This window comes from Tiliqua scincoides, chromosome 1 (assembly GCF_035046505.1).
Source record: "Tiliqua scincoides isolate rTilSci1 chromosome 1, rTilSci1.hap2, whole genome shotgun sequence".
Classification (NCBI taxonomy): Eukaryota; Metazoa; Chordata; class Lepidosauria; order Squamata; family Scincidae; genus Tiliqua; species Tiliqua scincoides.
This window is the reverse complement of record NC_089821.1, coordinates 249,066,442-249,090,335: the sequence shown is the minus strand read 5'-3', so window position 1 is coordinate 249,090,335 and position 23,894 is coordinate 249,066,442. Positions and strand designations below refer to the sequence as shown.

The window sequence follows — 23,894 nt, the reverse complement described above, 5'->3', positions numbered from 1 at the left end:
GGAGAGAGATGCCGCGGTAGTTGTTGCAGTCACCCCTGTCACCTTTGTTCTTGTACAGCGTGATGATGTTTGCATCCCTCATGTCTTGAGGTACTCCACCTTCTCTCCAGCAGAGACAGAGGATTTCATGCAGCTCAGTGACGATGATCTCTTTGCAGCATTTTAGGACTTCAGCAGGGATGCTGTCTTTTCCAGGTGCCTTGCCAAAGACAAGGGAGTCCAGGGCCACGTGAAGTTCTTCTAGGGTTGGTTCACTGTCAAGCTCTTCCAGCACAGGCAGGCACTCAATGTTGTTCAGTGCTTCTTCGGTGACTACATTTTCTCTGGAATATAGCTCAGAGTAGTGCTGCACCCAGCGTTCCATCTGCTGCGCCCGATCCTGGATGACCTCGCCTGTGGCAGACTTCAGAGGGGCAATTTTCCTCTGTGTTGGACCTAGGGCCTGCTTGATACCATCATACATCCCCTTGATGTTGCCCGTGTCAGCTGCTATCTGTATCTCGGAACAGAGCTGGAGCCAGTAGTCGTTAGCACATCTCCTGGCAGTCTGTTGGACTTTGCTGCGAGCAGTTCGGAGGACCTGCAGGTTGCGCTCACTGGGACAGGCCTTGTATGCTGCTTGAGCTCTCCTCTTTTCCTCAATGACTGGTGTCAACTCCTCAGAGTGGGCTTCAAACCAGTCTGCCGCCTTGTTGGTCTTCTTGCCGAATATGGACAAGGCGGTGTTGTAAATGGTATTCTTGAAATGTTCCCATCTGTTGGATGCGTTTGTGTCGGCCGGGCCTGGAAGAGATTCCTCAAGCGCTTGTGCAAATTCCTCCACTTTTCTCTGATCCCGGGTCTTGCTGGTATCAATGCGAGGTCTTCCTTCCTTTTTCGTGTGATACAGTCGCTTTGTTTGCAGTTTCACTCTGGTGCACACCAGGGAGTGGTCAGTGTCGCAGGCAGCACCATGATAACTGCGTGTGATCTTGATGCTGGGAAGGCTGGAGCGTCTGGTGAGGATCAGGTCGAGCTGGTGCCAGTGCTTTGATCTTGGATGTCTCCAAGAGACTCTATGTTGGGGCTTTGTGTTGAAGAACGTGTTGCTGACACAGAGACCGTGATGACAGCAAAACTCTAGCAGGCGTTGGCCATTTTCGTTCATCCTCCCAGTGCCAAACTGACCTAAGCAAGTGGGCCATGAACTGTTATCAGCACCAACTCTAGCATTGAAATCACCGAGGATGAACAATGGCTCTTTTACAGGGATTTTCTTGACAGTGGTGGCCAGGTCATCATAGAATTTGTCTTTGGCTTCTGCTGGAGACGACAGAGTCGGTGCATAAGCACTGATGAGAGTGACAGGTCCTGCTGATGACTGGAGCTGCAGGGACAAAATTCTTTCACTTCCCACAGTAGGTGGGATGATGGATTTCAGCAGGGTATTTCTGACCACAAAGCCAACGCCATGTTCCCTGGTTTCGTTTGGTGGTTTTCCCTGCCAGAAAAATGAGAAATTTCTCTACTTGATGGATCCGGAATCTGGCAGCCTAGCCTCTTGAAGGGCGACGATGTCCATCTGCAGTCTGCTCAGCTCCATGTCGATGACAGCTGTTTTGCGTGCGTCGTCTATTTCTTGCAGGTCATCAGAGAAGCCAGGTGTCATTGTCCTAACGTTCCAGGTGCCCAGCTTTAGGGCAGTAGCTTTTTGTTTTCTGTTGCATGGTGCAGAGTTGTCGATCTGCTTGTCGGTTTTCACCCTAAACCCCACGCACCCCATGAGGTTAACGGACCGTGGCGAGGCAACACCTTACTGGCTGGGGACTGCCCAGCTTAAGGCGGGCGGTAGCTGCCCAATGAGATGCAATGATCTCTCCCACCGTCGGAAGCAGCCCCTGGCCTCATGCTCTACGCCAATCGAGCAAAGACTTATAACCGGTAAACTGCTGCTTCCCGTGTTGTGCCGACGCCGTATGGCGAAGTTGGAGTGTCCTCTCCAGTGCGCGAAGCCTGGGTAAAGAAGGTATGGAGGATAGGCTATTACCCATGCAGCAAATCCCCCCTCTCCACGTCGCTGGAATGGTCCAATGGAAAGGCAGAAGCCAATACGGTTGGTTCCAGCGGCGTCGCAGGAGTTGCCAGAACGTGACTGTGTTCAGCCATGAACTGCCTAAGGGACTCCGGCTCCTGATTTTGCCTCGAGGTTGACTCCTGAAGCCTTTTCCACAACTGGATGTAGCCACAAGGCAGTGGAGGTTTGAGGTCAGAGTTTCCTTCTCTTAGATGAGCTGCCTTCCTAGGCTGACGAGTCCCATTTACCCGGATGGGTAGTTACCTCGCCCGTTGGCCTTGATGAAGGGGACGGCGGAGTCCTGGCCGTCGCCGTCCTCCCCGTCGGGGCCGCCGCGCGGCGCGTAGATGTGGTACTCCACCGTGAGGTTGGCCTCGCGCAGCTCCTCGTAGACGCCCTCGATGGTGAAGTAGAAGGGCCGGTCGTCGGTCTTGCGGTCCACGTAGAGCAGGGCGGCGCGCGTGCTCCAGTTGAAGTGCTGGTGCAGCTGGGCCACGAAGGCGCCGAGCTTGGGCGCCGACGGGCCGGTGCGCACTAGCGTGCCGAAGTGCTCCTTCTTCTGGCACATTCTTCTTCTTCTTCTCCAAATTCACCAACTTGTATAATTAGTATCTAAAGCATTTCTGATAGATCCTGTTCAATCTTTCCTCAAAGTCCTCCACGGAAAAGAAAACCATTCCATCGTCTACTCAATTGCTCTTGTAACGGGAATTTTTCGTATGGTTAAGTTCTGCTGCTTAGATTCATGGTTTCTTCTCAGGTGGAGAAAGTGAGCAAATTGTTTCCTGGCTTCCCCTGCCCACCTCTCCTACATTTTTAAAGGCCAACAATAATCTTCCTCCCGCCCAACAGTTCCTACTTCTTCACTCAATTTGTTTAGTGGATCCTTCATTATCTTTATAGACCTTTTCTGTATCCTTTCCAGGTTACTTTACTACAAACCTAATACTCCAGCAAAGATCTCAGTTTTGAGTCAGAGAGTGCTGCCTTTTACATCTTGTAAATTGTTCTACCTACACTAAAATGTGTATATATCACCACCTAACCCTGCTATAGCAATGTTAGCACCATCCTCTCCCCAACCACAAATATACCTTGCCAATAATTGCCTAAGACCTTGCCAATAACCCCAAGACCAAAACGCTCAGCAACCCTACTTCCACAATCTCTGCACCCAACATCTATAACCCAACTTCCCAAATAGTACTCTGTATCTAATGTACAATCCAAAAATCATTTCAGCCTTTCTGTGTGGTGGGAACACAAACACACCTCAAACAAAACAATAACTGTTCATATTTGTGTGGTGCTCTCTTAAAATGCTCCAAGAACATTATATGCATTACCTTAACCATCCTGAAAAGCAGCACTTGAAAAACAGGCAAATACTCTTATTCCCACATTATAGGTAGGGAGGCCAAGGCCTCCCAAAATAATTATTTCCCCAGCCAGCATGAGATTTCTCTCTCTCTCTCTCTCTCTCTCTCTCTCTCTCTCTCTCTCTCTCTCTCTCTCTCTGGCTATTAATTCATAGCCAGCATGAAATTTCTCTCTCTCTCTTACTCTCTGCTCTAACCACTAGACACAAAACTAGTCTCTTACAAATCAGCCAAGCCTATAACTATGTTCAACAATCTAGTACAGCATGCAAAGTGTTTTCTCAGCACTCATATAACTAGAGAATGAGTTCCCTTCCACCTCTGAACTACACCTGTCTTGATCAGCATGTACAGTAATAAATCTGTGGAACTCCTTACCACAGATGTAGTAGTGGCACCTAGAAGTCTAGATACCTTTAAAAGGGGATTGGGCAGATTTATGGAGGAAAAGTCCATCACAGGTTACAAACCATGACTATAGGCTACCTCTGAAACTCGTAAGTTGCATATCTTGAATGCCAGATGCAAGGAAGCGACAACAGAATACAGTTATCTTGTTGTCTTGTGTGCTCCCAGAGGTATCTGATGGGCCAGTGAGATACAGGAAGCTAGACTAGATAGAACTTTCACCTGTTTAATGGACTCTTCTTATTTGTCTCCTGTGAGAAGAACATAAAAAAATCTTATCTTCAATATAAATAGAGGTACCACAATTTATACATTTATAGATGTATTCAAAGATGAAACTTTTAAAATGTTATGCCTTTACATCTTGTTGGAACAATATTTTTTTTTACAGAAAATTTAGGTCTGAAAAGTATCAGAATGGCATTTTCCACAAGACACTACATGCATCACACACCCTTGTCATTTTATTAAGATGTGGTTCTAGGCAGGCATGAGGAAGAGAACACACAACTGCAAGATGCGCTAAAGCAGCAATTTTCAACCTTTTCCATCTCATGGCACACTGAGAACTGTCAAGGCACACCATACTGCTGGTAGGGGGCTCACATCCCCCAATGGCCCTACAAATAAATGAACCCCCCCCCAAACTCCCACGGCACACCTGCGGACCATTCACAGCCATGACACATTGGTTGAAAATGTGCTATAGTGCAAAGTGCTAAAGGCTCAGAAACTAGGAGGCCAGACTGGCCAAGATCCACTTTCCAATTCCATAATTTCCTGGATCTTGGTATGGATCTTGATATGGATCCATACCAAGATTGCCATACCAAGATCCATACCAAGATCCATACCAAGATCTCACAAAGGCTTTCGACCTGGTCAGCAGAGACGGCCTCTTCAAGATTCTCCCCAAGATTGGATGTCCACCCAGGCTCCTCAGCATCATCAGATCTTTCCACAAGGACATGAAGGGCACTGTTGTCTTCGATGGCTCCACATCAGACCCTTTTGACATCCGAAGCGGAGTGAAGCAGGGCTGTGTTCTTGCACCAACCTTGTTTGGGATTTTCTTCGCTGTCCTGCTGAAGCAGGCCTTTGGAACTGCAACAGAAGGCATCTATCTCCGGACCAGATCAGACGGAAAGCTCTTCAACCTCTCCAGACTGAGAGCAAAGTCCAAAGTCCAGCTGAAATGTCTGCGTGACTTCCTCTTTGCCGACGATGCAGCTGTCACTACCCACTCTGCCAAAGATCTCCAGCAGCTCATGGATCGTTTTAGCAAGGCCTGCCAAGATTTTGGACTGACAATCAGCCTGAAGAAAACACAGGTCATGGTTCAGGATGTGGACTCACCTCCCTGCATTACAATCTCTGAGCATGAACTGGAGGTTGTCCATGACTTTGTGTACCTTGGCTCAACAATCTCCGACACTCTTTCTCTCGATACCGAGCTAAACAAGCGCATCGGTAAAGCAGCTACCACGTTTTCCAGACTCACAAAGAGAGTCTGGTCCAACAAGAAGCTGACGGAACATACCAAGATCCAGGTCTTGGTATGCCATAGAAATCTCCAGCAGCTCATACCAAGATCCAGGAAATTATGGATCCATACCAAGATCCATACCAAGATCCATACCATCTTGGTATGGATCAATTCCAAAGATCTTGGATCTTGGTATGGATCTGAAGTATGCCATAGAAGTACAAATGCATATAGTAGACATATATTGCTAGTCATAAATATTCATAATATTTTCTGTTGCTGATTTAAAGAATGATTCAATGAAATAAGTAATCCAAATATTGTGATGAAAGGATTATAGGAAAACTTTGAAAAATGGTACTATAACAATTTAATTTCTTTTTTATGTTTTTATTTTATTAAATACAAATACAAAAAAATAAAAAAAGACATTACAAGTTGTGTGGCAAGTGTGGAAATCTCAAACTACATTTCTTTGTTCTACTACAAAATCATACAAAAGATTAGTTATCAATCTTAAACAATCTACACTTAATAAAAAATATGTTTTAACACACGCAAAAATGAGAGAAACATAAAGGTGAAGTCCCCATCTACTCATCAAATCCATAGATTATTTGGCCTAATATATCGAACTGCATTTCTTTATTCTACTACAAAATAATACAAATAATTATCAAATCTTAAACAGTCTAGAGTAACTTATTAAAAAGTACATTTTCCGCACAAAAAGAAAAATGAGAAAAACATGAAAATTAATTCCTCTATCTACTCATCAAATCCATAGATTATTTGGCCCATTTTCCCCTCAGTGCGCAGGCAGTCCATGAATGGTTTCCAATTGTCCATAAAAGTTTTTTCTGACTTGTCTTTAATAAAAATTATAAGTTTATTCATTATCCATCAAAACCTCTTCCTCCTGACACTGGTCCTGTTGTACATCTTCTAATATTCCCTCTTGTCCTCCTAAGTCCTCCTGTTCTTCTTTAAATTTCTGCATAAAGTCTCTTGCCTTTTGAACTGTATCCAGCCAATAGGTTCTTTGTTGTCTGTAAACCTGGTCAACTTCTGAGCCATTGATTTGTTCATCTGTTTGTAAATACCAAGCTAGGACCTGTTCCATTTGCTGTCTCAAATCTTCTGCAGCTTCTCTGAAATTCTCTGATACGTTTCTTAATCTCAATATTTTTTCTTTATTTGCTTGTTCCATCAGAGATATGCAAACGAGATATGATATCCAACATTTTCTCTTGTTCTGAACTCAAGATTTCCATTCTACAATCCATGATATTGTCTCTGTTCTGGATCTCCTGTGTCTCTTGTTTAATATGTTTGACTGATTCTTCTAGCTGAGCCATATCTTGTCTCAATTCCAATTTCAAATCTTTGAACAAGAGCTTAGTCTTTGAACTTTGAAGCTTTGAACTGAGTCTATTTTTAATTCAATTTTAACCTGAAACTGCTGAAACAGGTGTTCCAGAAATTCCACACTAAGTTCTCTCTTCGGAGTCTGTATTGGTAATCTTGGCTGTTTGGTTTATTCTTTTACTTACTCCATAGTATTGTCTCTTCGTTCTAGTTTTCACCAGCAGATGTCACTTCTAATTCAAACAATTCAAAAACTCTATGGTTAAAAAAATAAATAAAGATCTTCCGTTCTAAAGTTCATTTGCTCGAATTTCATATGCTATGATGTATCACATAAAAGTAAAATATAAATGTCATAGATATCGAAATTGTTAAAGTCAATAAAAAGTCATTAATCAGTAGAAAAACATCCTAATAAAACACTTGAACACCATTCGGGCATTAGAAACTTTCAAAACATATCTATTTGTCAGTATGTTTGCTGCACATTCCATTCCATTCCTTCTGACCGATAAGTAAAACTTTCTAATCTCATTAAAATTGTTTTATGTTCCTTTAATTCGCAGTCTTATCTTGAATGTCTAAACAACTTTAATAAATCTTACAGTATTTCTCCACAAGTTGCCAAAAGTGAAAGTAATAAATTTCGAGGGGTCAGGCTTTATCTCACCACTGAAGACCCGAGCTAGATGTCTCTCCTTCTCTTCTGTCACTCAAACTAAAGAGGGGTTGCCCATCCTTTGCTAGAGACATCCTCCAAAACGAGCAACCTCCGAAGAGTTGTAGAATGTCTTGTTATCCCTTTCATCCAGGGAAGTCCTCAGCTGCAAGCTGTCAACAGCAGCCGGGTTTAGGTCTCTTGGTGCTTTCCCAAGCTGGAAAGTTCAGCCTGCCATGTTAACTCACCCACCTGCTCTTCAACAATTTAATTTCTTAGGGCCCAATTCTATGTAGTGTGCACCAGCTCACACTGCCGCATGGCATGTTTGCAGGCCCTGGTGCCAATGGAGTGCCAGTGCTAGCCCAGTGCTGTTTGGCACTGGGCTAGTGCCAGTGGAGCTCCTGAGCTCCACTGCTTGTCAGTTGTGCAGACCATCAGGCAACAGAGAGGTAGGTGGGGGCAGGGGGAGAGGAGGCATTCCAGGGTGAGGGGAGGCGGAGGGAGGGTGAGGAGAGAGCAGGGAGCAGGCATGCCGGGTGGGGGAGGGAGTGGGTGGGAAGGAGGCAGGACTGGTGGAGCTTCACTTCACCGGATCCTGAGCTTCCGTGTCAGGCTGCCCATCCAACATGGAGGCTCTTAATTCTATGCCGACCCTTGGGTCGCTGTAGAATCAAGTACAGGTCCAGCCTATTTATACACAGACTTTTTATACACAGATTTGACCCAACATGAATGGCCCCTGAAAACGAGAAGGAATGTACTGATCCCTGGAAAGGGAAAAAATGCATCCCTTTAAAATCAGTTTAAAAAACTGAACAACCTCCTAAATGAGGGGGGGGGGAAAGCTGACTGACAATCCATCAATCCTTCTCTTTCCAGGCAACCCCTCCCTTCCCCCTGAGCAGGGAAAGAAAGATACTTTGCATTGGTGAAGGGAGGGGTCAGAGTGAAGCCTTTCTAAGCAACTTGAGAGTGACTGATTGTTGGATTGTCGTCTTAATGACTCTATCTTAACAGCCTTACTGACCTCTGTGATGTTTTTAAATCATGGGAGCAAAGAAACTTTGTTTTTTAAATTGATTTGCTATACAGGTCCAGCCTATTTATACACGGATTTTTATACACGAATTTGACTCAACACTAATGGCCACTGCAAATGAGAAGGAATGTGTTAATCCCTGAAGAAGGGGAAAAATTGCACCCCTTTAATATCAGTTTAAAAAACTGAACAGTCCTTTAACAATAGCCTCCTTAATGAGAGAAAGAGAGAGGACAGCTGGCTGACAATCCATCAATCTGTCTCCAGCAGACCCCTCCCTTCCCCCTAAGCACATGAAAGAAAGGTGATAATAAGAACAGCCCCACTGGATCAGGCCATAGGCCCATCTAGTCCAGCTTCCTGTATCTCACAGCAGCCCACCAGATGCCCCAGGGAGCACACCTGATAACAAGAGACCTGCATCCTGGTGCCCTCCCTTGCATCTGACATAGTCCATTTCTAAAATCAGGAGGTTGCACATACATATCATGGCTTGTAACCCGTAATGGATTTTTCCTCCAGAAACTTGTCCAATCCCCTTTTAAAGGCGTCCAGACCAGATGCCGTCACCACATCCTGTGGCAAGGAGTTCCACAGACCGACTACACGCTGAGTAAAGAAATATTTTCTTTTGTCTGTCCTAACCCTCCCAACAGTCAATTTTAGTGAATGTCCCCTGGTTCTGGTGTTATGTGAGAGTGTAAAGAGCGTCTCTCTATCCACTTTATCCTTCCCATGCATAATTTTGTATGTCTCAATCATGTCCCCCCTCAGGCGTGTCTTTTCTAGGCTGAATAGGCCCAAATGCCATAGCCTCTCTTCATAAGGAAGGTACTCCAGCCCAGCAATCATCTTAGTTGCCCTCTTTTGCACCTTTTCAATTTCCACTATATCCTTTTTGAGATGCGGCAACCAGAACTGGACACAATACTCCAGGTGTGGCTTTACCATCGATTTGTACAACGGCATTATAATATTAGTTGTTTTGTTCTCAATACCTTTTCTAAAGATCCCAAGCATAGAATTGGCCTTCTTTACTGCTGCCGCACATTGAGTCGACACTTCCATAGACCTGTCCACCACCACCCCAAGATCTCTCTCCTGATCTGTCACAGACAGCTCAGAACCCATCAGCCTATATGTGAAGTTTTGATTTTTGCCCCAATGTGCATGACCTTACACTTACTTACATTAAAACGCATCTGCCATTTTGCTGCCCATTCTGCCAGTTTGGAGAAATCCTTCTGGAGCTCCTCACAATCACTTCTGGTCTTCACCACTCAGAAGAGTTTGGTGTCGTCTGCAAACTTAGCCACCTCACTGCTCAACCCTGTCTCCAGGTCATTTATGAAGAGGTTGAAGAGCACCGGTCTCAGGACAGATCCTTGGGGCACACCGCTTTTCACCTCTTTCCATTGTGAAAATTGCCCATTGACACCCACTCTCTGTTTCCTGGTCTTCAACCAGATCTCAATCCAGGAGAGGACCTGCCCTCTAATTCCCTGACACTGGAGTTTTTTCAGTAGCCTTTGGTGAGGGACTGTATTGAACGCCTTCTGAAAGTCCAGATATATAATGTCTACAGGTTCTCCCGCATCCAAATGCCTGTTGACCTTTTCAAAGAATTCTAAAAGGTTCGTGAGGCAAGACTTACCCTTACAGAAGCCATGCTGATTCTCCCTTAGCAAGGCTTGTTCGTCTGTGTTTTGAGATTCTATCTTTGATGAGGCATTCCACCATCTTACCCAGTATAGATGTTAGGCTGACCGGCCTATAGTTTCCTGGGTCCCCCCTCTTTCCCTTTTTAAAGATTGATATGACATTTGCTATCCTCCAATCCTTTTGCACTGTGGCCATTTTGAGGGACAAATTTCATATTTTAGTCAAGAGATCAGCAACTTCATTCTTCAATTCCTTAATAACTCTAGGGTGGATGCCATCAGGGCCCGGTGACTTATTGATCTTTAATCGCTTTGCATCGCTAAATTGATCGCTTTGCATTGGTGAAGGGAGGGGCTGAGTGAAGCTTTCTAAGCTCTTGGAGGAGGACTGGTTGATGGATTGTCTTCTTATTGACTCTAAGATAAGAGTCAAAAGGTCAGCAAGGTTGTTTTTCAGCCTTTCAGCAAGGCTGTTTTTCAATCACTGGAGCAAAGAAACTTTTTTTAAAATTGATTTGCCATAGTTTGTTTTTTGCCATCCACATGAGTGCTTGGAATGGAACCCACGTGAATAATGAGGCTCAACCTGTAGCCCCATTGCGGGGCTACTTGCCTTACCCAGGGGAAGGGGACAAAAGTTCCCTTTTCCCGAGGAGGCAGTGGCGGCTGCCTGGGGTGTGCTCACACCGGGCAGCTCAGGCTTGATTACTACCAAAAAGACAACCAGAGAAGAGGTTTTAGGAAGTATTTTCTAGAATTAAGAAATGAATTGTTTGATCTTCTACAAAATGTTGTTTTTAAATATGTATTAAACTGTCATTTTCTTTTTACACATGTTACTAGCAAATTCTAAAGTTAATGCTTTTCCCCCCCAATAGATGGAGTTATTAATGACTGGCAATGGATTGTTTTAGATGGGCCTGTAGACCCAGTTTGGATAGAAAATTTGAATTCTGTGCTAGATGACACTAGAACTTTGTGCCTTGCTAACAGTGAAAGAATTCTCTTATCACCAGGAATCAGAATGATATTTGAAGTGGACAGCCTCTCTCAGGCCAGTCCTGCTACTGTCAGTAGATGTGCAATGGTTTATGTGGTAGGTTCCTTTTTTTTTTAAAGGGTAGACATTTATCCTTTTTGGTGGTCCAGTACAAACTTGTAACTAAGACACCCTTTCACACACATACTACAGGGCCATCAGCACAATTAGATGGTGGTCCTGGGCACATGCCAATTTCCTCTTGAGCCCCCATTGGAACAGGTAAGTCCAATGAAGGGGTGTTTCCAGAAGAATCGGGGCAGGGATCAGGATTGGTTGGGGGTATGTTGAGGGCAGGCCAGGTGTAGATACTAGTGGCTGTGGTGCCACCAATATCCCATGCCCCCCAGCCTGGGTTTGCCATGCCCCCTTGTACCCACTCAGGCTTATGCCAGCTAAAGAAGTAGCACAGATCCAAGTAGGCCTCTTTAGGGAAAGGCAGCAGAGTAGGTAAGTAAAAACGTTTTTTACTTAGCTCTCCATAATTGCCTGGTCCCAGCCACCCCTTAGTATGCAGCTGAGGGTGTGCCAGCACTCTGGGCCAGCCCAGGGTAGGATTAGACTGTGAAGCTACTTGCCAATATGTAGACGGATCTCGCACAACACTGTGCAAGCTAAACATAGTGCTTTTGGGACCCAAATAATTTCTGGGCACATATGTAATAGCACCTTTGTGATTAGGTAATTAATTTCAAGAGCAATAGAGGTGAAGTGCCCCAGGCAATGGTGAGATTGGATTGGGGCTCTACCCTTCTTGCCTCTGGCCTTCAGTTATAAGAGCACCCTAGAAAGACCACAGAGTAAGGCCAGGAAGGGGATTGAGATATTATCCTGGTCTTCAGTTGGTCTTTGCCTTTTTGGGCGGGTCTGACCTCCAGCTTAGGGCAATAAATCCAGCTTCTTCTTCCAGCTCTCCCCTAATTTTGGTTCACAGACCACTGACCAGCCTGTCATCACTGACCTGAGGGCTTATAAGTTCTGGAACCCTCTCGGGGCTTGCCCTGGCTCTGCCCAAGTCTCACACTCCAGCCATTCCTCTCCTGTGCCCTCACAACATGTGGAATGGATAAACTTCTAAGCATCTGTTAATTCATTATCTGGTGTGCTCCCTGGGGCATTTGGTGGGCCGCTGTGAGATACAGGAAGCTGGACTAGATGGGCCTATGGCCTGATCCAGTGGGGCTGTTCTTATGTTCTTATGTTCTTATTTTATTTGTAGGATCCAGTTGATCTTGGATGGGAGCCATATGTCAACACATGGTTAGAAGGCATTTCTGAAATAGTACCAAGTAATGATGTTGAGTACCTTCAAAGTTTATTTCAATCAAGTATAAAAAGAGGGCTAGACTTTTTGAATGAACATAAGAAACTGCTACCATTTCCTGTACATCAAATAGGAATTGTAATGAATCTCTGCCGAATTCTTGGTTCATTTATTCGCATGATGAATCAAAATGACATATCAAAACCCAGTAAGTAAATACAGTCTAACAATAATGTTCACTTATTTATGTTGTGTGATATATGTGTAAGAGAGATTGAATTGAATACAGCTTCTGTGTGGCTTCTGATAATCCTTATTTTCAACATCCCTCTGGGGGCTCCCAAGAAGGTATTGTGGCACTATAGGAAGCATTGTGATGTTACCCACTGCAGAGGATTAGGTGGGTCCAGTGCTTTTTTTGTAAAAAAAATAGGTGCAGGAACTCACAACTTTTTATTTATTTATTTATTTATTTATTTATTTATTTATTTATTTATTTATTTATTTATTTATTTATTTATTAGTCCCCTGCTAATTGGGTAAGAGGCACTTTTTCAAGTGGGTGCTCCTCTTTTATTTAGCAGGGGGAGAGTAACTGGCCCACCTCACCCCAGCAGTGTCTATTCGAGTGGCTGTCTGCTGGTGTTCTTTTTGCATCTTTTTAGATTGTGAGCCCTTTTGGGACAGGGAGCCATTAGTTATTTGATTTTTCTCTGTAAACCGCTTTGTGAACTTTTAGTTGAAAAGCGGTATATAAATACTGTTAATAATAATAATAATAATAATATTTATTTATTTATTTATTTATTTTTAAACCATTTTTATACACGCGCGCGCGCGCGCGCGCGCACACACACACACACACACACACACACACACACACATGTCCATCCCGTGTGAGCTCCCTGATAGCAAAAGCACTCCTGCCACAGCTGGAGTGAAACATCCCATTTTTTTTAGGTGGGGAGGTGCTCCATTGGGCTATAGGAAACTCTCTCCATTGGGCTATAGGAAAGCCTATACAGTAGTTAAAGTGTTCAGAACAAATATATAAGGTCTTGAGCCCAGCTGGTGGCCATCAGTGCATCAAGTGTTAGTTCCAAACACTTTTAACCTAAGAGCTCTGGTGGCTCAATGGCTAAACTGCAGGTCTGTGGAGCCAGAGGCTTGGTCAAGTCAAGGCATGAGTCAGGTGCTGCTCTGCAGAAAACACAGGTGCTGGTGGGGCGTGTGTGCGTGTCGGGGTTCTCATTTAACACTGCCCTGATGTTCCCATCCCATCTACAGTCTATAATGTGTCGAAGTCCTTCACTTTAACCACCATTTTAATTTCATTTATGTAAACAAAATCTGTGGTGCTATTCGAGTGAGTGTAGCAGTGCAGAAAAACCTGGGGCTTCCGTACAAGCCCTAGCAACAACCCCCTGCCATTCTGAAGGTGTTCCTCTATCTCAAGGAAGTGCCTCACCCTGGTTTTCCCACCTCCTTTGTCCCCTCCCTGAGCTTGTATCCAGCCACTAATTCCTATCACAAGAATCCCTTCCACTAGGCTCCTCTTTCTCCCTTCCCTTGTCCAGAAAATAAAATCAGGCCACCCATTGGTTCAATTGTCTGTTCCTAGATGGGCAAGAGCTCCCTCCCCCAGGCTGCCTCTCTACCTTCTTCTGGTTGCCCCCCCACCAGCCTTGTTCAACCTTCTTCCACCCCCCAGCCCCCACTTCCTGGAACCAACCTACCCTCCTACCTGCTGCTCATGTTGGTTTGAATGCCAGCTTCCGGGTTGCCCCACCAGGTCTTTCACACAACCTTGAAGCATTGAAAAAATAGTAAGCACGCACAGACATAAAACTGAGTTGCAGGCACAAAAAGCACAAGTCTTTGTTACTTGTGTCTATATGACTTGTCACATGTCAGGGTCCAAGTCAATGACACAAGTGACTCAAGTTCCTACATGAATATGCATGCATATTTTTCACAACTCAAGTTGAGTTGTCAGAACTCGAGTGCCCATCCCTGTGTCTTTCCATGACAGTTCCTTAGGAATAAAGGTCTCTATAGCCACAATCTCTGGAGTGTACAATTTTGGCTTGCTTAGAGTCTCGGGAAGAAGCCAGCAACTGGCTTTTATCATGGCCCCTTCTCCAAGAAGAGTAATTATGCTGGCAGCATTAAGTGCAGTTTTCACCTGGATGATATTTATAAAACAGCTGCTTGGGCTTCTGCACATTCTTTCAACAGACATTATAAGATGTATTTTCTCTTCTGTTGTTGCAGCTTTTGGTAGGCAGGTTCTGAGAAAGTTATTCCCCAATGTAGCTGATTTGTGTTGGATTCCCACCCCAGGATGGAATTCTTCTTTATACATTCTCAAGATTCTGATTTGGGAGTCTCCTGAGAAGTGGATATTTCTTTCCATAACTTCCTGTGCTCTGAGAATTCCACCAGTGGATCTAATGAGAAACATTTTCTGCTCAAACCTGTGTCTTCACCATACACATCAAGGAGGATGTTGGGGACACCTGAGGGGTTGTCTCTATCCTGTTCTTCTCTTCTTTTCCTCCTCTTGTCTAGCCAGCATGGATTTAGTTAACTTGTTTGTGATGCTTGTTGTGATTAGGTGTCCCTTTCCCAGTTATTATGGAGTGGAGGGGTAGCTTCTGTTTTTTCAGTTTGGTCTGGGAGAGCAAGGTGGTCCTCCTCCTGAAGAAGAAAACTTTGTGACTTGACCCTAACTACTCACTAAAGGAAGGCACAATGCCAAAACTTCTGGTTTTCCCTCTGGGAGTCTCAGAAACTGATGATTAACGGTAAGTCATTTCTGAATTTCAACTCCAGTTTGACTTATTTTATGATCTGCTTGCTTTTCTCAAGATGATGGACTGCTACAAAGCTCACTGAGTTTATCAATAGCAACCAGGAGCAAGCCTCGTCATTTTTCATACATTACCACTGTAATCTCTGGAATGCTCCCACCAATAATGGAGGAAAGGTGAGCCAGAATACTGGATTTCCAGTCTTGTGTCATTTAAAAGTTATTTTTCCCCAAAAGAAAGCTAACACAGCTATATTTACAGGCCAAAATACCTAACTTTGAGCCCAACGCTATCCAATTTTCCAGCACTGATGTAGCCACGGTGCAGCCCTTGTTGCAAGGTCAAGAGTAAAGTTCATAAGCAAACTCAGTAGGCAAGAGTGGTGATCGTCTGCAAGCTTTATTTCATTGCCAGGCTTCTCAGGGACTCCTGTCCAAAATGAAGAGAGCAATGAGAGCTATGTGGGAACTCTCAGAGAAAAGCAATTTTCCAGTGTGTGCCTCTCCCTTATATTCAATTCTGGCTCCTTTGTTTGAGGAGTCTTACATTTCATTGGCTGATGTGTGATATCAGAGATGGGGGCTTTCTCAGGATTGGTCACAGATAAATTTACAAACATTTGATTGGTTAGTTTCAAGTTACAGACTCTAAATATGGTCAAAATGTACATTTGAGACATTGTTTCCAACAACCACTAGATGGCACTGTTTACTCATTTATTGGCTTTGGTATGTTTTGTGCTTATTTCTGACCTTGACAGAGTTAAACTAAGCCTTTTGGTCTTTCCTTTATTAATTCCCTTTATATGACTTTGTTATTGTGATGCATAGTGGTATAATGCTATTTAATACAAACTAACTCCTTAGTGTAAATAAGGATTTTAAGAGACCTTTCTTTTTTCAATTAAATCTAGCCCCTCCTGCCAGCTTTTAGATCTGAAAGAGGCTCTCAGGAATGTTTTGCTAATTAGGGGCTTTCTCATAGATGTTATTTCTGTTATCTTCTGTCTGTCAAACAAAATAAACTGTCTTCTCATTAAAACTGCTTCTAACCTGTGTATAACCCTTAATTTTATGTTTCTTGGTGCCAAGAGAAATCGGCTTCCTGATTAATTGGTGCAAGGTATCCTGCTTCCTGCCTCCTCCCTAGTTCTCTGTATGTTGTAAATCTGTCTCTGAGTTGTAAATCTGTCACTTTGAGTCTACAGAGTTGGAATGCTTTTCTTAAAATAAGAGTTCTAGTGTCTCCTTGTTAATTAACTTCTGCCAGACATTTGCTTTTCCTAATTTAATGATTTCCACTTATTCTGTGTATTTATGCTTTAATCAAACTATTTTAACAGCTAAAACTCATTACTGTGCCTTTATATATATTGATTACATTTTTAAAAAACAATCTCTACAATTATTGAGGCATTAAAGAACTATTGGCATGCAAGCATGTTAATTTAGTAATTTATTTGGCACTTCTGTGCTGCTATGGTGTTTATAACTCTTCCCAGTCTTTATTTAAGACTGTATTTTGGTTTAAAAAGGAAAGCCTGAATGTTTTAAAATGCAATAATGCTTTTCTCCCTGTTTCAATTCTCTGGTTAAAGCAAACTTGAAGGTGGAATTTGCCTCTCTATTCAGAGACAATGCTTTATCTGATGCTTTGATATAATGAATATACAAGCTGTAAATTAGATTCCAAGAGAAGCTTAAATCATCTCTCATACTACCAGTTAACCTGACAGATGGAAAATCCAGCTTCTTTTCACAAACAGTGCTTTGAAGCCTGAACCCTTATCTAGTCCTTGACATTCCTTGAGACTGATTTACTGCCTGCTTGCAATTTTGCAGACAAAGACCAGAAAAAATTTTCCAAACATATAAGCACTGCTATACGTATAAACACTTTTCTTATTTCTTAATATTTGTTTGTGAAATGCTAAACATAATAATAATATATAATATACAGTATTTATATACCGCCTTTCTTGGTCTTTATTCAAGACTTTATTCAAGGCGGTTTACACAGGCAGGCTTATTAAATCCACGCAGGGATTTTTACAAATTGAAAGAAGGTTCTCTCTTTCAAGAACCACCACATTCAAGATGTTACACTCCGATCTGGTTTAACATTCTGGCCTCCATCCTCCCACGCTCCGAGCAGATGGAACAGCTCAGCTGCAGCTTGCCAGCTGCTTCAAGGTCGCACGGTGCCGGTGGCCTCGAACTGGCGACCTTGTGGATGTTAATCTTCAGGCAAATGGAGGCTCTACCCTCTAGACCAGACCTCCTGCCCATAACATATAAACATAACATTTTGTTTTAAACTAATTTAACTATAAACATCCATAAACAAAGCATAAACATTTGGTTCATTAACTTTTGCATAAATGATTAGTAAAAGCAAGCAGGAGGGAGTGTGTGTCACTCCCAAACTCCCTTGTTGTTATCTGCTTGGAAGGCCGCCAAAGAGACATTCCTTTACCATCTCAGTAAAACTGCCAGTTAGCAGTTAGCACTTCCTACATCAGACTGAGACCAGAGAAATGCCTCTTGGCTTTAAATTTAAACATGTAAGCATAAGTTGTTTAATTGCCTTATTGCCAATATTTGTTCATGCTAAGCACTATTAAGCTCGTATACATTTGGTTTGTTAGCATAAGTAAACATTTTCCCATTAACTGCTAAACTAATAATATATTTTAATTGCATAGCATAATCACTTGCTAAATTTAATTTTAAACATACACATAAATGGCTGGCTTTTATGGCCTTGCCTCATCCCCCCTTTCAGACTGAATTCAAAGGTTTGAGAAATCTAGTCTGACTTGCATTTCTATCTTATCTAATCAGTTCATACTTTTGCCGTGGAACTACAGTTTGAGCATGAGCATAAGCTTGAATACAATCAGGCAAGCATTGAATACAACAACAGCATATTATACTTATAGCTATAAAGCAAAATATTATAACAAAGACTTGTTTCAACCATCTCATATTTGGGAGTCATGTTGTTACTCAATTCCAAGTGTCACAGTCCCTGTTGTTCTGTGTGAGTTCAGTTTATTCTGGGCTAGTTTTCGATATTCCCATATGGCCATGATTTGGGCTGTAGCTCTTTTTTCTACAGCGGCTTCAATTGCATTACGGACCGAGTGGATACATATGGGCAATAGGCATGGCAAAACAAGTATGATGACCAGTATGAGTTTGGGGGTTTGGAGTGGGGTGTCATCAATATGCTGATGACACCCAGCTCTATCTCTCCTTTCCTCCAGACTCTAGGGTGGCGGTTGAGGGCCTGGAGCGCTGTCTGGAAGCAGTGAGTATCTGGATGGGGGCTAATAAGCTGAAATTAAATCCGGATAAGACAGAGGCTCTCCTGGTTCGGAAATCCTCGATGCAGGTACGGGACTATCGGCTTGCTCTGAATGGGGTTGCACTCCCTCTGAAGGAGCAGGTCCGCAGCTTGGGGGTCCACCTGGATTCGCAGCTGCTCCTGGATTCCCAGGTGGCGGCTGTGGCTAGGGGGGCCTTCGCTCAGCTTCGGCTGGTGCGCCAGCTGTGGCCGTACTTGGATCGGGCAGACCTGGCCACCGTGATCCATGCCACGGTGACATCGAGGTTAGGTTATTGTAACGCGCTTTATGTGGGGCTGCCCCTGAAGACGGTTCGGAAACTGCAATTAGTGCAGAATGCGGCGGCCCGTGTGGTCACTGGAGCTAGGCGGTTTGACTCTGTCAGCCCACTTCTCCGGGGGCTGCATTGGCTGCCCATTCGTTTCCGGGCCCAATTCAAGGTGCTGGTTTTGACCTTTAAAGCCCTATACTGCTCTGGGCCAGGATATCTCAGAGATCGCCTACTTCCGTACAATCCGGCTCGTCCTCTTAGGTCATCAGAGAAGGCCTTTTATAAGTGCCGCCGCCTAAGGAGGTACGTGGGGCGGTGGCAAGAAATAGGGCCTTCTCAGTAGTGGCACCAACATTATGGAATTCCCTTCCCCTTGACTTGAGAATGGCTCCCTCTCTTGAGACTTTTCGGCGAGGCCTGAAGACATTTTTGTTTAAAGAAGCCTTCTGAGTACATGGCCTTTTTAAACATCTTTTCTGTATCTTTTTAGTATTTTTACAGGCCTGATTCCTCTGATTTGCTACGTTTTGCTCTTTTTATCTGACTTTTTATCTGACCATGGTTTTTATGGGTATATGTTAATGTGTTTTTAATATGTTTTTATTTGTGGTGAAATTATGTTTTTAATCTGTTTTTAATATGTTGTGAGCCGCCCTGGGTCCCTTTGGGGAGAAGGGCGGCATATAAATAAAGTTTATTAATAATAATAATAATAATAATAATAATAATAATAATAATAATAATAATAATATGACTCCTTGACTACTACACTTATTATTAGGGTTCGGAACCCTCCAAGGTTTGAGAACCAAGAGCCAAACCACCCATCTCCTATTCCTTTCCATGTTTGAATGGGGACATGAGCTACTTTCCGGATATTGGAGGCAATATCTAGGACTGCCTGACCAGAGTCCTTGATGGCCAAGCAACAGTTGGTCAAATTGAACTTTTTGCACAATCCTCCTTCTTGGGAAAGCAAAAAATCTAGACCCAGGTGGTTTTGATAAACTGCGGTCCGAATTTGGGTCTGTTGTTTGGCCAGGAGTTCTAAGGTGGTGGCGGTTTGGTTGGTTATGAGCTCCACCACAGCCTGCAGGCAGATGATTCTGTTTATCATGTAAGTGGGAGTTTGATATCGCCATGTTCCAACTGCTGCCCATGTGGCAGGGCCATAAGTGGCAATAATTCTGGCTGGTGGCCACTCATCTCCTAGCCATGTTTGCTTTCCTCCCAGGTCTAAGTCTCTTTTTTCTCTTCCTTGCTCTTCGTAGACAGGCACCTCTAGCTTTCCTTCCATGTTTCTAGGCAGCAGGAAGAAAGCTGGCTTAATAGTTCCTACAGTGCAGGTACCTGTCCATTTGTAAGGGAGGTAAGCGGTCTCTCCACACAACCAGAACAGCCCCTCTGGCGCTACCCATTTGATGGACATGTTATCAGGGTTGTCCCAAAGATAGGCTAGGGCTGTGAAGTTTTCCCATGGGTCTGATTGGTTCCTTTCTGGAACCCAGTAGGGAACACCATAGGTGGAATTAACCACTAGTGTGGATCTGCACTCTATGTTTCCTATGGGCTCAGTGAACTCTGGGGCATAGGGCTTTCTGGAGATGCATACGAACCCTTTTACAGTGGTACGCAATCTCCACAACGGGGACCGCTCTTTCTTGTCTTCTGGATTCTGGACTTTGTGATTCCAAGAGGACAACATTCCCGGGCTCATGGCTACCCCATCCCAGGGCCACTGCTCTGACATAAGGGTTCCTCCACACACTAAACAGTTGGTGATGTTAAAGGCTTTGGCTATCTGCTCAGTGAGGGTAACAAAAGCATTTTCCCCTGGAGGGGGAAGCAGCACTTGCTTCTTTACTTCTTGATACAGGGAGACATATGGAGTGACCTTGGGTTATTTAGGCTTAGGCTTTTCTTTGGGTCTTAGGGCTTTTACTATGGCTTCCATCATTAGGGGCCTAAATCTTTCCAGGTCCCTAATGTTTTGATCGCTGGTTCCCCACTGATTTATGTAGGTGACGCAAATCCATTCCCCTTTTGGGCATCCATAATTTCTCCCATACGGCCAATTGTTTTTGGCCATCCTAAACTGTCTCCCAAACTCGTAGCAGATTTGCACTGGTTCTTGTAGGCACCTGTCGTCCGCAAATGTGTGGTACACCAGACACCGGGAACAAGAGGGGCCTGCTGCCTCTGCCTGGTTATACAATATCCAACATAATAGCCAATTAAGAATGGTCAGCTTCCCAGGTAAAGACTGCATTGTCCTCGTCCTTATCGCTATCTGCTCCATCGCCCTCATTTTCACACCTGTTGCACACTAGGTAATGGATTAGAGTGTCCTCCTTTTCAAGAACTTCTCTTATTAGGACAAGAAGACTAATGTCAGCTGGAATCAAAGCTCCTTGTCTTCCTTCTTTGAGACAAGGAGGATAGACTGTGTAAACTTTGACTCCTGTACTTGGTGAAGCTATGAGTATTTTCTTTACCCACTTCGTTTTTCCTTCTAATTGTTTACAAACCAAGTAATTTCCTTCAAAATCTTCATACACTTTGATGTGCTAAAAGGGGCAAATGTAGTCCTCCCAACGAAGTTCAAAGGAACAATGCCCTATCGATATATCAAATAGTGGGGCTGCAACTTTTTCATACAATTGTTGGTGTTTAAGATTCATTTAGCCTTTTATATCCCATCAATTTGTGGTGAAGAAAGTACAATAGAATACTAAGCAAACTTAATCCTACTAAAACCAATATTATATATTGCCAATATAACATTTATGGTAAGGAGGTGCTATTAAGACTAACAAACTCCTTTCCCTTAATTTGATTCAGGATGAAAATTTGTACTCAGTTTAAATCCTCCTATTAATCCTCCTCTTCACTTGACCCGTCATGCAATCCTGCACATTTCTCACACTCTATGGCAAGGAACATAATATCTGGCTCGAGCCCTACTAAAGCTTCACTCCACTCCTTGTCTTCACTCAAATATGGGTCGTAAAAAGCCTTTTTAGCATGAGTGTCTATGTGATAGACTTCATACACCAATGGTCCCAAAATTCGGATGAACCACCAGGGTTTAGGTACCTTGGGTCCCCAAGGTCCTATTTGCAACCCTTTGCAGATTAGAAAATGATCCCGAGTGGGATGCTTTATTACCTGACCTGTGTAATGTTCACAAAATCTGGCTTCTCCTTGAAGTTGCGCTATTCCTGTAAAAGGAGTCACAAAGTTCTGAAAGCAAAGGTAGGGTGACCAATGTTGTTGATAAGGTCCCTTGAAGGATGTCATATGTAGCCCGTGCATAGATCAGTCAGCTTCCGGGTATGACTGAAGCATAGGGTGTAGTCTCCAGACGATCCTCAAGCTTCTACCGTGTGTAGACTGACCTGCTTCCGGTGAGGTCAGAGCAGGGTACTGATAATCTCTGCTTCTGGCGTCTCTCTTTCAGCATCAAGTGGAACAGATGCTGGGCATCTTTTCCAGCATCTTGTCTTTTCTGGGCAACAGTTCAGGGCTTGTCAGCAGCTGTAAGTGTGCCAGAGTCTTATGTCTTTTCAGCGTCAGGGTTGTCTTTGTCTCAACTGACAGTCCAGGTACTTGCAGCTGCAACTGGTTTTGCTTGCATATGGTGTACCCAGGGGCAAACACCTGAACATTTCAGTGCAGTTGGAGAAGTTAACAAGACAGTGTGGGGTTCAATCCATTGAGGTTTCAGAGCTTCCTCCCTCCAATCCTTGACCCAAACCCAAACCTGGAAGCTGTGCACAGGCTCTACGAGGGGAATGGGGTCTATTCTCCCTAGGTGTCTGTGGGTGGCATTAAGGAGTTTCCCCATTTCTATGGTTCCCTGAGCTATTTCTATTTGTCTTTTCCCAAGGATTGTGTTCTCACCCATCCCTTTCTATATGGGAGGTGGTCTCCCATACATCATTTCAAAAGGAGTCAGTTTAGTACTATGTGTGGGGGAGTTACGTACTTTGACAAGGGCCATAGGCAACAGAGTGATCCAGGATAACCCAGTTTCCTGCTTCATCTTAGTAAGACTGGCTTTCAATGTTTGATTCATTCTCTCCACTTTTCCAGAACTTTGTGGATGGAAAGCTGCATGTAATTTCCACTACATTCCTAGTGTTTTAGCCACTGCTTCCACTATTTTGCTCACAAATGCAGGTCCATTATCTGAGTTGATTTCACTTGGGAGGCCATAGTGTGGTATGATTTCTCTCAGGAGCATCTTCACAACCTCTGTGGCTTTTTCAGTCTTAGTAGGCCAGACTTTGGGCCATCCTGTTATGGTGTCTACACACACAAGCATGTACTTATAACCTTGGACTTGGGGTGGTTCAGTAAAGTCTACTTACAGGATGTCCATTGGTGAAAGCCTACTTTCCATTTCCCAGGAGTTCCTGTTCTTACACATCTGGGGTTTGTTTTTGCACAAGTTATACATTTCCTTTAGACAGGAACAATGCAGTGGGGTCCATAGATGGTGATGTGATGCCTAAGAGCCAATTTCTGAGCTTCTTCTAGAATCATAGCTGTGGCTACCACTGCCCTCAAGCAAGGGGGCCATCCCCTTGATGGTTTGTCCAATTGCTTCAACAGATAGGCTACTGGCCTCTTCCATGTACCAATCTCTTGGGTTAGGACTCCAGCTGCAGTTCCATGTCTCTCATCCACATACAACTGAAAAGGTTTTGTTAGGTTTGCTAAGTTTAATTTTAAACATATACATAAATGGCTGGCTTTTATGCCCTTGCCTCATCCTGAGATAAGCCAACAAATGTTCCCTGAGCTTGAGGAAGCCTTGTTGACTGTCCCACCCCCACAGAATGCAGTGGATACATCATTGACACAGCTTTATCAGTGCTGGAAGGTTTGATAAAATTTGGCCATTTGTTATCTAGTCTTTTATGTATGGTGCACCATAATTTTTTTAAGTAGATGGAAAATTCACTATTTTTTGTTGCTGTCTGAGATGGAAGTTGTCTGAATGTTCTGCTCAACTTAACCTGATAAGCACAATCCTAACTAGGTCTACTCAGAAGTAAGTCCTATTTTGTTCAATGGGGCTTACTTTCAGGAAAGTGT

At 43.7% G+C, this 23,894-nt stretch overlaps 1 protein-coding gene across 1 annotated transcript in view; it reads left to right on the top strand.

Moving 5' to 3' along the window:
- Positions 1–23,894, top strand: part of DNAH14 (dynein axonemal heavy chain 14) — a 283,703-nt gene that overhangs the window by 118,181 nt on the left and 141,628 nt on the right. The window contains 3 exon segments of the mRNA XM_066623355.1: positions 10,934–11,151; positions 12,314–12,566; positions 15,230–15,347. Of these exon segments, the coding sequence (XP_066479452.1) occupies positions 10,934–11,151; positions 12,314–12,566; positions 15,230–15,347 (589 nt within the window).